The 13032-nt window shown below is 34.5% G+C and overlaps 3 protein-coding genes and 1 non-coding gene across 4 annotated transcripts; 2 read left to right on the top strand and 2 right to left on the bottom strand.

Annotated features, from left to right (window-relative positions):
- The first annotated feature begins 980 nt into the window (after positions 1–980).
- Positions 981–2915, top strand: LOC104644304 (cocosin 1-like). The gene is made up of 3 exons (XM_010316446.4): positions 981–1277; positions 1753–2479; positions 2568–2915. Exons 1-3 carry the CDS (start codon positions 1076–1078, stop codon positions 2725–2727), a joined length of 1089 nt encoding a protein of 362 aa, XP_010314748.2. The 5' UTR covers positions 981–1075; the 3' UTR covers positions 2728–2915.
- A 136-nt stretch (positions 2916–3051) lies between these two features.
- On the top strand, positions 3052–5664 carry LOC101261274 (pentatricopeptide repeat-containing protein At3g62890-like). The gene has a single exon (XM_004231290.5). It carries the CDS (start codon positions 3189–3191, stop codon positions 5067–5069), a length of 1881 nt encoding a protein of 626 aa, XP_004231338.2. The 5' UTR covers positions 3052–3188; the 3' UTR covers positions 5070–5664.
- Positions 5665–5698: 34 nt separating this feature from the next.
- On the bottom strand, positions 5699–5783 carry TRNAM-CAU (transfer RNA methionine (anticodon CAU)). The gene is given in 2 exon segments: positions 5699–5734; positions 5746–5783. It is a non-coding gene; the product is annotated as a tRNA-Met (tRNA).
- A 516-nt stretch (positions 5784–6299) lies between these two features.
- Positions 6300–10743, bottom strand: LOC101253229 (uncharacterized). The gene is made up of 7 exons (XM_004230442.4): positions 10318–10743; positions 8692–8791; positions 8452–8572; positions 8233–8354; positions 6902–7023; positions 6663–6822; positions 6300–6583 (listed from the first exon to the last, which is right to left on the bottom strand). Exons 1-7 carry the CDS (start codon positions 10442–10444, stop codon positions 6469–6471), a joined length of 867 nt encoding a protein of 288 aa, XP_004230490.1. The 5' UTR covers positions 10445–10743; the 3' UTR covers positions 6300–6468.
- Positions 10744–13032: the final 2289 nt, after the last annotated feature.

Raw genomic sequence — 13032 nt, 5'->3', positions numbered from 1 at the left:
AAGTGCATGCATATGAATATCATATATATTTTAATATATTATTTTAGACATGATTATATAATTTTTTGAATATATTTTTTATGTAGGATATTTTGATAAAGATCGTACTTCTAAAATTATAAATAATCTTGAGGTTATAAGTAAAATGTTATTATGAAGACAATAAAATATAATATAAAAAAATTAGTTCTATAAAAGAAAACAGATTTTTATACTCAATTTAAAGGGATGATTGTTCTAACGAGACCAAGGGAACAAAATCGCTGCTTTAAATTTTATTTAAAAAAAAAAAATTGAAAATCTCTGTCTAGGCAGCGATTTTCATATTTTAATTTTTTTTTCTTATAAAATCGCTGCCTGGGCAGCGACTTTCACATTTTCAAAATTTTTTTGTTTTCTTATTTAAAAAAATAAATTAAAATCGCTGCCTAGGTAGCGATTTCATTTTTTAAAAAAAAAATTCACATTTTGCAAAATCGCTGCCTCTGCAGCGATTTTTGCTTTTTCCGGTGGAGTAAATCGCTATTGATGCAGCGATTTTGCCGTTTTGGTTAATATAAATTTTATATACTGTTTTGAAATTTTTGTTAATATTTTGTACCCTTTAGACTCCGGACTCAATAAAAATATATAATAGTCTAAAAAATTACACTGATAACAATCTTCTTTTTTATGATGGATTTTGTGTATATATGTAATTATAATATTTTTATTAGGTTTATGCTTAGCACGGGTGTTTATTATTGTTACATAACACCGAATGTGTTTCAGGTAACAATTTAATGATAATAACATTGATGTAAACTGTATACTAAAGCAAGTTCAGTGTAATAAGCTCGGAATAACGTACGAGACTAGATTCGATCACACGTCCTTGCGGCCTAACTCAACCACTTTAACCGACTAATTGCTTAGAAGTCCAAGACCATTAATTAATTATTAATCCTACTATTTTTTCAGCCTCTATAAATTAATAGAGACAAACTCTTCAGAATGTGCGAGTCTATAACAATTACCTTCAAAAGATTTTCTGGTGTATAGTTTGAGTTTGCTTTTTGAGAAAAACGAAATATCGATGGATTTAATATTATCATCGAAAAAAGCTGATAAAACCATAGTGGAAGTTGAAGGAGTTGGTGGATACTACACATGGTCAAGTAGCCAATTTCCCGTTCTAAGCCAGAAACAAATAGCAGCTGGATTATTACTTCTTCAGCCTCGTGGCTTAGCTTTACCTCACTATGCCGATTCCTCTAAAATTGCTTATGTTTGTGAAGGTACATTGGACATATATATATAATATTGGTGTTTTAATTTGTTTGTGCAAAATTTAAAACATGTTCTAATATTTTTGATGAAAAATGAGTCTATGAACTCATTGATTTTGATGTCAAATTCTGGACAAAATTAAGGACAATATGATGAAGAAGGAGAAGAAGGAAGAATGTATTGAGCTTGTGAATTATCTGAACTTTCTAACTATTACAATGGAGCTTTACATATAGCATCCAAAATCAATGACTCAACTAATTATTAGCTAACTAACAACTCTAACTAATAATTGGAAATGCACTGTACACTGTATAACTAACTATCAATCAATCTGTTATAATGCTAACAAACTAGTGCATGTTGTTAGCTGTTACTAACTAACAATATTAACAAACTAACAAACTAGTGAGTGCTGTAAGTATTGATTAACAATGTTAACAGAGATCTTTAGTATGTAAATTTTAACAATTTTTATAACAGGTGAATGCATTGCTGGACTGATCTCACCAGAAGATTCAAAAGAAGAAGTTGTAAAAATACAAAAAGGGGATACTATACCAGTAACCTTGGGAACAGTGTCATGGTGGTACAATGTTGGTGATTCTAAACTCACTATAATTTTCTTGGGAGAATCGTCTGATGAATACACACCTGGAGAATACTGTTATTTCTTTTTAACAGGAGCTGCTGATATACTAAATGGATTCCCTAATGAAGTAATTGCTAAATCTTTTCACATGAAAAAAACTGAATCTGAAAAACTCATGAAGGATCAAAGTAGTTTGAATATATTAATTAAGGTAAATGAAGGTATACCAATTCCAAACCCATCCAACAGCGCAAAACGCAAGTTGGTTTACAGCTTGTATGATGCAAAGCCTTGTGTTGATGTAAAAAACGGTGGAGTTTTATCTTCGGTGAGTGGTAAGAATATAGCGTTGCTTGGAGAGATTGGATTAAGCGCGAATCGCCTAGTTTTGGAACGTGGTGCTGTACTTGGTCCGATATTTACAGCAGATTCGTCTATTCATTTGAGTTATATTACAAAAGGAAGTGGACGTGTTGTAATTGTGGGACTTTCTGGTAAAGTTGTGTTGGATACAAAAGTGGAAGAAGGACAACTGTTTTTTGTACCAAAATTCTTTCCATTTGTAGTGGAAGCTGATGAAGGAGGGATCGAATTATTCTCCCTGAAAACATCGTCAAAGTAAGTAGTCATCATATCGTTTAACTAAGATAAAAACTAAAACATGCAAATAAATGATATGATATTATTGTTCTATATGTATTTACAGGCAAACATACGGAGAATTATCGGGTGGGAAAAAATCAATTTGGGAAGCAGCATCTCCATCAATTTTGGAGGCCTCTCTAAACATGACTCCGGATTTGACCAAGTCTTTTAAGTCCAAGATTGCTAAGGGTTCAGTGATTGCTCCACCTTCAACTGCTTAAGTAATTACTTGCTTGTTAGACATATGAGTTTAACAAGTGCATAATAATATAATGTATATGTAATTATAAGCTGAAAATAAGACCGATGATGAAGTTTCTGTGTGTGGAAACTTTGCCTGAATGCATGCTTATATGCATGGATTATTTCTTATACTATATGATATAAAAGGAAAATAAATCTTATTAAATTAGTGTGTACTGAACTTTGAGGTATATTTTACATTTTTATGATAAGCTTGTTAATGCTATGCGGATATGTACAATAATATGGATGTTATTGGTTGTTAAATGAATGTATATTATCTACCGTATACATGTGGAATGTATATTCACTGTAGCGCTATCACAGGAAAACAGAAAACAGTTTTGAGTATATTTGAAATAGAAAATGCAAACGAGAATATGAATTGGAAATGAACACTTCCATATTGAATTGATTCTTGGAATTTTCCTTTGGTTGAATGATGTTGAAAATCATTTTGCAACCATTGTACCAAAACTCATTTCCGCCATCTACATACGCATCCATTTTCCAGTTCTTGGTTGGGAAGAATTTCGTTAAACTTGGCCAACAAGTTCATGCTCACATGGCCGTTCGAGGGGTTTCTCCCAATGGATTAGTCGCAGCCAAAATGGTAGCTATGTATGCCAGCTCCGGTGAAATAGACTCTGCCTCGTATATTTTCGATAGTGCCACTGAACCCTCTTCGCTTCTGTACAATGCCATGATTCGAGCACTCACCCTTTATGGGATTACCAAAAGAACAATAGAGATTTTCTTTCAAATGCATTCATTAGGCTTCCGTGGTGACAATTTTACTTTTCCCTTTGTTTTCAAGTCGTGTGCTGATTTGAGTGATGTTTGGTGTGGGAAGTGTGTTCATAGCTTGATTTTAAGGTCTGGATTTGTGTTTGATATGTATGTAGGCACTTCTTTGGTTGATATGTATGTGAAGTGTGGTGATTTGATTGACGCTCGTAAACTGTTTGATGAAATGCCAGTGAGAGATGTATCTGCTTGGAATGTATTGATTGCTGGGTACATGAAGGATGGGTTATTCAAAGATGCTGAAGAATTGTTTGAAGAAATGCCAATTAGGAATATAGTGTCGTGGACAGCTATGATTTCTGGATATGCTCAGAATGGTTTAGCTGATGAGTCGTTGCAATTGTTCGATAAAATGTTGGATCCTGACTCGGAGGTGAGGCCTAATTGGGTGACAGTTATGAGTGTTTTACCTGCTTGTGCACATTCTGCTGCACTAGATCGAGGGAAGAAGATACATAGTTTTGCTAGAGAGGCGGGATTGGAGAAGAACCCTTCGGTGCAGACAGCTCTTATAGCCATGTATGCTAAATGTGGAAGCTTGGTTGATGCTCGTTTGTGTTTCGATCAGATAAACCCAAGGGAGAAGAAATTAGTTGCTTGGAATACAATGATTACTGCTTACGCATCCCATGGTTTTGGGCGGGAAGCTGTTTCAACGTTTGAGGATATGTTACGAGCTGGTATACAGCCTGATAAAATCACATTTACAGGTTTGCTATCAGGTTGTAGCCACTCAGGTCTTGTGGATGTTGGACTGAGATATTTCGATTGTATGAGTTTGGTTTACTTTGTGGAGAAGGGACATGACCATTATGCTTGTGTTGTTGATCTTCTTGGTCGTGCTGGACGATTAGTGGAAGCATATAACCTCATTTCTCAAATGCCAATGGCAGCAGGACCAAGCATTTGGGGTTCCTTATTAGCAGCTGGTCGAAGCCATCGCAACTTAGAAATTGCAGAATTAGCAGCTAAAAAGCTGTTTATCTTGGAACCAGACAACAGTGGGAATTATATTGTGCTCTCTAATATGTATGCAGAAGCTGGAATGTGGGAGGAGGTAACTCACTTAAGGATTCAACAGAAATCCCGTCGTATTATGAAGAGCCCTGGATGTAGTTGGATTGAATTTGACGGGAAGGCCCATTTGTTCCTTGGAGGAGATACATCTCATCCACAGGCAGAGCAAATATACTTGTTTCTGGAGGCACTGCCCGCCAAGATAAAAGCAGCTGGTTACATGCCAGATACTACTTTTGCTTTGCATGATGTGAGTGAAGAGGAGAAAGAGCAAAACCTAAGTAGTCATAGTGAGAGGTTGGCAATTGCCTTTGGCATTCTTAATACAAGCCCTGGTACAGTTCTCCGAGTGACAAAGAATCTTAGAATCTGTGGAGACTGTCATACTGCTATAAAACTTGTCTCTAAGATATATGAAAGAGAGATCATTGTAAGGGATGTGAATCGGTTTCATCATTTCAAAGATGGTTCTTGTTCCTGCAGAGACTACTGGTGACTAAAAATGAAGATGTTAATATCTCTAATTTGAACTCAGATGAGAATTCTTGTAGTCGTTATGCATAACCATTTCGGACGCTACCAACTGTAATGATCAGCCGTGTTCACTGTCTACACAAATTATTAAGCTCCTGTGCATTTGTACTCGAGCTATTTCCTCATTGAACTATCACCCGATTGGTGAATGACAAGCCTCAAAATGATGGAAGTTTCCTAAATGTTGAAGGTGAAGTATCTTTCTTGGAGGAATGTTGTTAGACTTTGTAATAATCAACTTTTGGACAAGCCAGTTCAAATCTCAAAAAATGGCTGGGACACCATTGTAGTTGAGACACCAAAACTGGGAACTTGTGTTGAGGATGTCATTCACCGTTACATGGAAGCTCAACACAAGAATAAACCAGTAGACCTGTTATTGCTCGCTCTTGGTTACCTTGAAACATAGAGAAGATGAATGTTCTAGAGTCAATTTGTTGACGAAGATAGAGTATTGTATTTATAGCATATAACATATAGTAACATAAATTCAACAACTCGTCAAAGTGAAAATGATTGAAGAATGGAATGTATAGATGTATAAGCTTAGTGGGAAATTTTTAACCATTGGAAAAAGAAAAAAGCATTTTATGGGGTGAGAGAGGCTCGAACTCTCGACCTCAGGATTACTCAGAAGCTATGAGACCTACGCGCTAGCCAACTGCGCCACCACCCCGTTGTTGTTATGCAATCAACATTTGCAAATTATTCTAAAATGTGAATTATATGATAAACTTTATGTATTCTAATATGTGACATGCAATGACTGACCGAAAGTTGCGCAATATTCATGGAACCCTTTTTTTTTTTTAATTGAAGTACCCTCCAGTTTCATATTTTACCTCTTGTGTCAATACTTGCATTGGCCATAAGGTGGTTTATCATTACATTGTGTTAGGATTGATTTCGGGGGGCTGTGCAGGCTCAGAAATTCCGCCTTCTTCTGCTACTCCTAAGTAAAAGTTAAATAGTTCGTCTTTCTCAAATTCATGTGATTTTCTGATAATAATTTTACGCGTGTTCTTGATGGCTTTGCAGCAATCTGACAATGGCATGTTCAGCTCAAGTGATGTAAAGTTTGATTAGCAATATACAAGCACCACTAATAACTATCCAACAACTAATCACCAAGCTACATAAGCATTCCTAGAATATGCTGCTGGCAAGGCTCACCACCCCTCAACACATAATCAACAGGGCACAATTTCTTTTATATATTAACACGTGATTTTTATACATTGTTCTTTCTGATGTACGGATAAGGTACCAGAGTAGTTGTTCCCGACACTTGATTTAGCCTTTTCTATAGTTAAGCTAAAAGAGTTTTTTGTGTCAATGAAATGACAAGCACTTCCCTCTCCTCAACGGGATTCCTCAACTGCGACACTCGAATAAGTACAAGTGAGACTATCCACTGCTGCTCCATTTTCTTTCGTTTTACTCCAAGATATTCTCCAACTTTGAAATAAACTCACCCTGTAGGAGAGTGAAATGGAATCATGGATGGCCAGCTTAAATTAGAGATTCAGAGAGAGAAAGAAAGATGCAACTGTACCTATTTGTTTCAATGTCCCTTTTAGCAAGCATTAATGTCAAGAAGACAGGCACCATTGCTGCACATAAGTGTTTGACTGTGTGCCCACTTACAATATGATAAGTCCAGTTGTAGATTGGCTTATCAGCTGCTTCTTCAATCTTCGCTAAAAGATAAAACCCTGCATTATGCAGAGAAATGCCATTTTACATGCTGTAAGAATGAGGTCACAGAACCAAGTGGACAAAATAAATCCAAACCTGCAGCCCACAGCCAATAAGTGGAATGTGTGTACATCGGAGGTAGCAAAATAGCCATGAGTGGGATGGCTAAGCACGGTACAAATTGCACTGCTGCATAGGGACGAAGATCATCAAAGAACCTTCAGAATGAAAATGTACAATCACACAACAGCTTTAGCTGAAAAATATAAACGATATCAAGTAAAAAACTCCAGTTATTTACTACAGATCTATACCATCCAATCCCCTCTAGCACACTTGGAAAATGAAAATGCAAGAAAAAGCAAAATCACATCCAATATATAATATAATTTTGGATAAATAAAAACCAGAACTCTATTCAATAATCTTCCTAAGCCTAGCTTCGGTGTTCTACCAAGCTGAAACTCAAGGAGGATAGCTTGTTCCTAGTGAAGACACCTTTCTTAGCTCTATAATCTTACAATCTGTAAGGATACATGATTGCAGAGATTAGTTCAGTTTTTTGGAAAGCTGACACAGGCGAAGGAGTTGAACAGAGGAGTAGATTCTCCCTTATGAGAAGTGGAAAAAAACCCGGGTAAATTCTCAGTGAAGGAATGCTATAATGTCCTGACCAACTCAGTAACAAGGGAACTTGGAAACAAATCTGGAAAGGGAAACCTCAGAAAGTAGCTTGTTTTCTTGGATAATCACATATGATGCAGTATCTTATACTACACTAATACACCTATTGAAAAGGGGACTTAAATATTATTGAGAAAGAAAAGGGGACTTCAATATGTGCAGTAGATATAACACACGCAAAACCAGTGATGCGAACTTTAAGCATATTCGCATTGTTCTTTCAAGTGGCAGTTTTGGTGTTTGTTTCTGAACCTTTTTGGTGTCATGGTGGGTGATGACTAAGGATGTTAGGCACTCCAGTACGTATGGACAGAATATAAAGAAACCATTGAAATTTATGCACTCTATGGATCATCTGGAAAGGAAATACAAGTGTTTTGAAGGAAGATTTGAAGCTATATAAAGTGTAAAATATAGAGACTTTTTGGTATTTGGTTTAAATGCAAAGTATATATGATTTTGACAGTCTGATGACTTCAGAACGCCTAACATACTCGGTAGTCTACTATTATGTAATTTGGTAATATACGCACTTGTGTTGCATTTTTGAGTAATGTAATTGTCTAAATTATCTAAAGAAAGAACGAAAAGAAGGAACATGGAAGGAGAGGACCCTCAGGGAATATAATATATCCAAGGATACACTCTGCAGTTCTTCAACTGTTTCTTTTTCTTTTTTCTTTAAAGGTGACTTTTTTGGGGTGGGAGGAGTTTATTAGCCATTGTTGAAATAAGAAGCTTACCTCCAATACATAATACTTACTACACCAGCAAGAATTAATGGAATGAGAGACACAGTTCCCTTTCTCTCATCTATTCTTTCGATAATAAAGATACCAATGATAGACGTAAATGCAACAGTCATCTACAACAGTAAGAGACGAGGTGTCAAAAATAGGCACACAGAAAAAACTTCAATAATCAACAGTTTGCTCCTAGCATTTAATACTTAGATAACCTACTGGCAATCTATCCCACACAAGACGAGCATCATTTGGCTTGAGATGATAGTATGCAGACCCAAAAGCAACAGCTGCCACACCAATATAGAAGCACGTCCAACCCCAAAGCTCTCCTTGCAAGCTTTCGATGCACATGTCAAATGGAATAAGCTTTAAGTACTGGACATATATACTAGAATGCAGAATCACAAAGTCAAAAGCCTTAACCATCATCAAACCAGATATATCTCAACAATTTACCTCAGCTTAAAATAGTTACCATGATGGCAAAGTACAAGACCTATCAGACCGATCACAAGAAAAGGGAAATTTGAGACCACATTCAGTGCATTGGGAATCCCTACATAAGAAAACAGAAGCATGAAAAGTTCAGCAGCAAATCCTAAATGCATATATATCACCAACTAGCCAAGCAAACTGAACTGCTGACATGAAAACAGGACTAGCAACATTATTTTTTTTTTGACGACAAGAGAAACCCACAGCCGCTACCCTTTTGGGTGTGCACAGGGTAAAATCCCGCTCCTATGCAATAGCTCGCAAACCACATAGAAGAGGTAACCGCACCAGGCTTGAGCTCGACCCAGAAGGCAAACCCCTTGCTTTCGCTGGCAAGGGGTTTCGAACTTGAGACCTCCAACATAGAAGTCCCAAGCTCAAACAACTGGGTCACCCCGAAGGGTCAGGACTAGCAACTTTAAGTACGTGATAAAAGGTAAATTTGAGATTACATATCGTGCAATCTTAATAAAGTGAATTTCGGTGATCATGGAATTCAAACTTGTTAAATTTCACTGCATTGTAGAGCAAAGAGACAGAATATTTGCTATTTTAGCTCAAAAAATTACCAAATACGAGTGGACACTAGTAAGATAAATTCAATAACATAATCAATAACCTAGCTGTTTTTGGTTATTGATGACCTAGAGTTCAATTTGTGTCGCATAGTGATAAAGTGGACAAAAAAAAGTGTAGGGACAAGGGAGGAGATTATACCAAAGGATAGTTCACATTTGTCATTCAGTTAATACCTACAGAATTGGTGCTTATCTGCAGAAATCAATTTTAGATAATCCCATCTAGGTTCACTATTAACCTCTAGGTACTTTTTGTGAGAACTATGGACACTATCGAATAGTGAGAAGTCTAAAACAAATTCTTTTATATACATTCAAACCACTATTGGTCATATTGCTCTTCATCAAGAAATCAAAGAAGCTATGCAGGGGTTTTCTCTAGCCTATTCATATAGTACCTAAAATAATTGTATGATACCAGTGGGAATTCGGACTCTCCTATTCAGTTAGGTCCATAATTCCAAAATTTATACACAAATTTAGATCGATAAACATAAGTATTGCAATCACATGCTTCAGTGAAAAATCAGAGAAAAATTCAGCATATAACAGAGAGAAAACAAGCATTCTGCTGCTTGCTTTGTCCCCCTGAGTATCTACGATAAACTTCTTCATTTTCTTCTTCTTGTTTTCCATGAATCTGATTTAATCATGTTGTCACAATCCCCAATCTCAGAAGTCCCAACTTCGAACAAGAAAATCATCACAATCATCATTATTTTTTAAGACTCCGAAGCAATTAGTTGATGGCATTATCATTCAGAACTAACTGAAACAACTCACCTACATTTAACCATATTTTGACACTGATAAAAGTTGAAGAAGACTCCGAAGCAACTAGTGAACAAAGAAAACTAAAAAAAAGAAAAAAAAAGAAGCAACAACAGCCAATCCATGAATCATAACCTAGAACTCATACCAATATAGCAAATTGAAAGCAGAAGATCCAAGATTTTAGAGAAAGAAAATACATATACTCCAAATTACTAATAATTAATGATGCTTATACCTAGAAACTTGCGTTGATCGGCAAAATTATGATATTCTTGAGACTGAGGAATTGCTGGAGTAACAATCATGAGCACTACGAAGCAGACGATTGCGACTCCCCATGCCCACACACTTGTCTTCCTCATTTTCTTGGTGTTAATTTTGCCCTAATTATGATGATGATGCTCAACCTCTCTCACTTCTTCGGAGAAACTCTTTCAACGGAAGGAAACTTCTCCGCTAAGTCGCTTTTTACTTGCGCTTAATCCATGTGAGTTTATTTATTAAAAAAAATGGGAATTTTATTTCTCCTGTATTTTTGGTAAATAAAAAATAGGCAATTTCTGATTCATATTACTTGCCGTATTTTAATTTTACACCTTCCTTAATATAATTGGCATACAAGGTGTCTGACAATGCGGAAACACTCCAAAAATGTTTTTCCTTATAAATAGTGGTGTTTATTTCTTTATAAAGTGTTTCAAGAAATATGAGAAATGTCAAATAATATAATAGTGTGTAATAAGAAAGATAGTTAAGACTTGAGATAAATAAAATATTATAAATATTCAATTATATATATATAAATAGTGGTGTTTATTCCTTTATGAATTAGGGATGGGTAAAAATATCGAAAAATTGAATCGAACCGAAAAATTACAGTTTTTTTATGTCGATTCTTTGATTTTTTGATTTGGTATTGATTTTTTTTTAAACTTTGGTTCTTCAGTTTGGAGTTCGGTGCAAGGGTCTAAAACTTCGGTGCACCGAAGAATCGAAGTTTTATTTAATAAATTTAAAAATATTTAATTTATATTACCTATATTATATATTTTTGAATTTTACTCAAAATATTTTTATTTTTAAAATGAAATAATGATTTGACTATAAACTACAGTCAACACTTAACTAATTTTTACTAAAATTTCAAATCACTAAGACACTAACAACTAAAATACTAAAATGTAACCCTAAGCCCCAAAATAATCTTTTGAATTTTTAGTCCTCTTCAAGCTTTCGTCTTTCTTCATCTTTCTTTGTTTCTCGTCGTCTTGAAGCTTTCTTCATCTTTCTCGTCGTCTTCAAGCTTCAATCGAGAGTGTCACCGACCGCCTTTCGTCTTCTCGTCGTCTCCTCTGAGGCCTAGATGTGCTCAGATTTTTTATGGTGTTTTATTTATTTTTGTTGAAACTTGAAAGTGAATTTATCTCTCCTTTTTACTTAGGAGCACGAGGGTTGTTGGAAAGAAAAGAGAAATGAAAGAAGAAAGTGAAATGTGTGAGGGTTAGAGATGAGTTTAAAAATATTGTAAAGGTATGGGGAATATATGGAGATGAGTTTAAAATATTGAAATTTGAATGAGTAATTAATAAGATGTAAAAAGGTGAACCTTTATATAATTATATGGAAATATGGCAATTGGGATGAGTATTGCAGAGGATATATGGAATGTGGAATTGCAGAGGATTATAATTTAGGAGTGTATGGAAAGTGGGTTGTGAGATGAGTCTTGCAGAGGATAAAACTTTGGCAGATTGTTCTTACTTCTTAGCAGTTAGCAATATGGCAATTGGCAGTCATTCGACAATCTTATTTTTAATTAACACATGATGAAACTATTAACGCGTCATTTTATTCCCTCTTTGTTTTTATTCACATCGAAAAACCGATTAAAAAATAACACGAACTATATCGACTCGAAGTAGAAAAAATCGAACCAAAACGATCTAGTTTGGTATAAACTATTGTTCACGCTTTTCTAAAACTGAATCGAAATTTGATTAAACCGAACCGATGAACCGAACGCCACCCCTATTATGAAGTGTTTATGATAAATGTGAAATAATACGACAGTGTGTAGTGAAAAGAAGAGTTGAGACTTGAGACACATAAAATATTTTAAATCTTCAACTATATACAAAAGAGAATACCCCTTATCTCTTACTACTCTCTCGATACAAAATCTAATGTTTTGAAAAAAAAACAATACAAAAATTTCTCATATCGAAATCGAAGTGTACAGTAAAACCTCACTAAATATACTCGTTAAATTAATAATCAATCTAAAATAATGTTTTCCTCCGATCCTGGCTTGGTCCAATGGAAATAATCATTCATTTCGATAAAGATAATAAGATTATGTAAACTCAGAAGACCCCTATACGAATATATAATTACATTAATATTATAAATTAATAATTTTTATCTAAGACAATTTGGTGAAATATAATTCTATTGTTTTTATTTTTTATTACAACCTAAATCTAATTGAATCTCATCTCTAATTTTTTTTTATATATACAAAAGTTTCAGTGTTGCTACAACCACAAATCTTTTTGAGTGCATGTGAAATGATTTCTTTTGTACTCACATAATGTTTTACATATTCAATTTGTCATTGTTGATTTTGTAACATTTTTAAATGAAAATTCATTTTTAATATAATTTAAAAAAAATTCTATGTTGCTTCGGTAGTTTATTTTTCTTACTATCCTACATTTAATGTTTTAATTAAATAAAGATACAATCAATAAAGTATGTATAATTAATTTATTTTTATGATAAATTCTTGAATTTATTTTACAACGAATTATTTAATTTTTTTTTATAGTTCCGCCTATATTAATTTAGTGAGGTTTTATTATATCAATATTTGATTATTATTTTTTGAGTTCTGAACTCTTCAACTAAATCGAGAGTTATATGACGTTGTTGGATTATTGTATCCTAGAGA

The sequence above is a fragment of the Solanum lycopersicum genome, chromosome 1 (assembly GCF_036512215.1).
Source record: "Solanum lycopersicum chromosome 1, SLM_r2.1".
Taxonomy (NCBI): Eukaryota; Viridiplantae; Streptophyta; class Magnoliopsida; order Solanales; family Solanaceae; genus Solanum; species Solanum lycopersicum.
This window is presented reverse-complemented; position numbering and strand designations above follow the sequence as displayed.